We start from the raw sequence: 1822 nt of genomic DNA, 5'->3' as shown, positions 1-1822 counted from the left end.
TACATTGTATGTTAGAAATCATGATTCTATTATTTGTATTATCATTCTGATTATTACATGATAATCTTCATTCTGAATCTTCTCCTCATCTTCATCCTCTTTGGCTTCCCTTACAGAAGCTGTAGTAGGACCATCTTCAAGAAGCATGTCAGAACATGATCCAGACTTCTTAGCTCTTATCTCCGGAGTATCATCATTTTGGGGACTAAGATGATTATCTGGTGGTGACAAATCTCTTGATTTCTGAGATCGAGACAGCTCAATGGTAAGTCTCTTTTAAAAGAAGAACAATACAAGTTAAAATTTTAAGCAGTCCTCATTAGCTCCATAAAATACATGTAAAGTTTTAAAAAAGGGCTAGATATAGCTCAAGAGGTAGAGTGACTACCAAAGAGCATATGACCCTTAGTTAAAATCCCAGCACTGTCAAAGGATAGAGTTTAAGTGGATCCATTTCCTCCTCTCCTGCCCTTATAAAAATATAAAAGTTAACTGCCCCATTTATTTTTATCCTCCTTCTTTTATAACCAGTTCTCTACAGAGAACACAGGCAGATTTTGTATTTGGTTGACTTTTTTTTTCTTTCTGGTGGTTCTGAGGAAGAAACTTAGGGCATAGTAAGCACTGTATAATTGAGCTACATCCCCAGACCAAGCAGTTAAACAGTAAACTTAACATGAAAGCCTCCAAAAGTACACATATCTTTGTCCTTCATTAGCCACTTCCAGCACTCTAAACTCCACTCTCCCCCCCTCGACTCAAAGTCAGCACAGAGGAGAAAAAAAATCTAATTCCAAATTTAACAGGCAAAAAGAAAGCACTAAACCAGAAATAAACCTCTTTTTGGAGCTGGCAAGGTGGCTCAGTGGTAGAGCACTTGCCTTGCATGCATGAGGCCCTGGGTTCAATTCCTTAGCACCACATAAGCAAAAAGAAAAAAAAAGCCAGAAGTGGTGCTGTGGCTCAAGTGGTAGAGTGCTAGCCTTGAGCTGAGGAGCTGAGGGACAGAGTTCAGGCCCCGTGACCGGACACGAAAAAAATAAATAAATAAATGAAATAAACCTCTTTTCTTACCTCCTTAAGGTTGTTTATTTGTTGGATGTAACTTGCCTGTGCAGCTTCCAACTGAGTAATATACCAATGCTGGTCCCGACATTTTTGAAAAAAAGTTGGTGAACGTACCTGAAACCTTAAAAAAATAGTTCCACTTGAAAAAGTCATCTGGAATTACAAGTGTTACTATGATAAGGACAAAATTTAAAATTCAAATGATCTCAGAGTATTTACTGTTTATACATGTAGTCCATAAATCATAATCGCATAAAATTCTAAACTCAAACTACAGTTTTCTAGAAATAACTCTATTGTCAAGATTAAACTCACATATTAACCTAATGTATATTATAATAATATAGTTCAAACATAATGATGATCATGAATTGGGAAACACCTCCAATGGTTTACAATTAAAACTGCTTATCTATCAGTACACCAGCCCAGGGTACGCCTGAAACACTGTAATCCCAGCTACTTGAGAGAGAGAGATATTGGAGGATTGAGGTTCCAAGCCAACCTGAGCAAAAAAAAGAAAAAAAAGGATGATACAAGTCCAGGCCAGCCGAAATAAAAAGTGAGATCCTATCTCAAAAGTAACAAGAGCAAAAAGAATGTAGCAAACTTCAGCTTAGGTTAGGAAAAAAACAAGTTATTTATATTAAATCATAATAAGTTATCAGCTATACTTATTGTTAAAAACCTTAGTATTTATCAAAGCAAATAAATCTTTACTTTATAAAAAGGCTCTGAGTTCAAGCCGCACAAC

At 36.2% G+C, this 1822-nt stretch overlaps 1 protein-coding gene across 1 annotated transcript in view; it reads right to left on the bottom strand.

Annotated features, from left to right (window-relative positions):
• The window catches only part of Trim37 (tripartite motif containing 37), a 106716-nt gene that overhangs the window by 57756 nt on the left and 47138 nt on the right, over positions 1-1822 (bottom strand). Inside the window, exons 14-15 of the mRNA XM_013013091.1 lie at positions 1075-1189; positions 58-273 (exon numbers count right to left, since the gene is read on the bottom strand). Of these exons, the coding sequence (XP_012868545.1) occupies positions 58-273; positions 1075-1189 (331 nt within the window). The remainder of the gene's footprint in view (positions 1-57; positions 274-1074; positions 1190-1822) is intronic.

The sequence above is a fragment of the Dipodomys ordii genome, unplaced genomic scaffold (genome assembly GCF_000151885.1).
Source record: "Dipodomys ordii isolate 6190 unplaced genomic scaffold, Dord_2.0 Scaffold19, whole genome shotgun sequence".
NCBI classification, from domain to species: Eukaryota; Metazoa; Chordata; class Mammalia; order Rodentia; family Heteromyidae; genus Dipodomys; species Dipodomys ordii.
The sequence above is the reverse complement of the archived record's forward strand: the minus strand, read 5'-3'. Positions and strand labels throughout refer to the sequence as shown.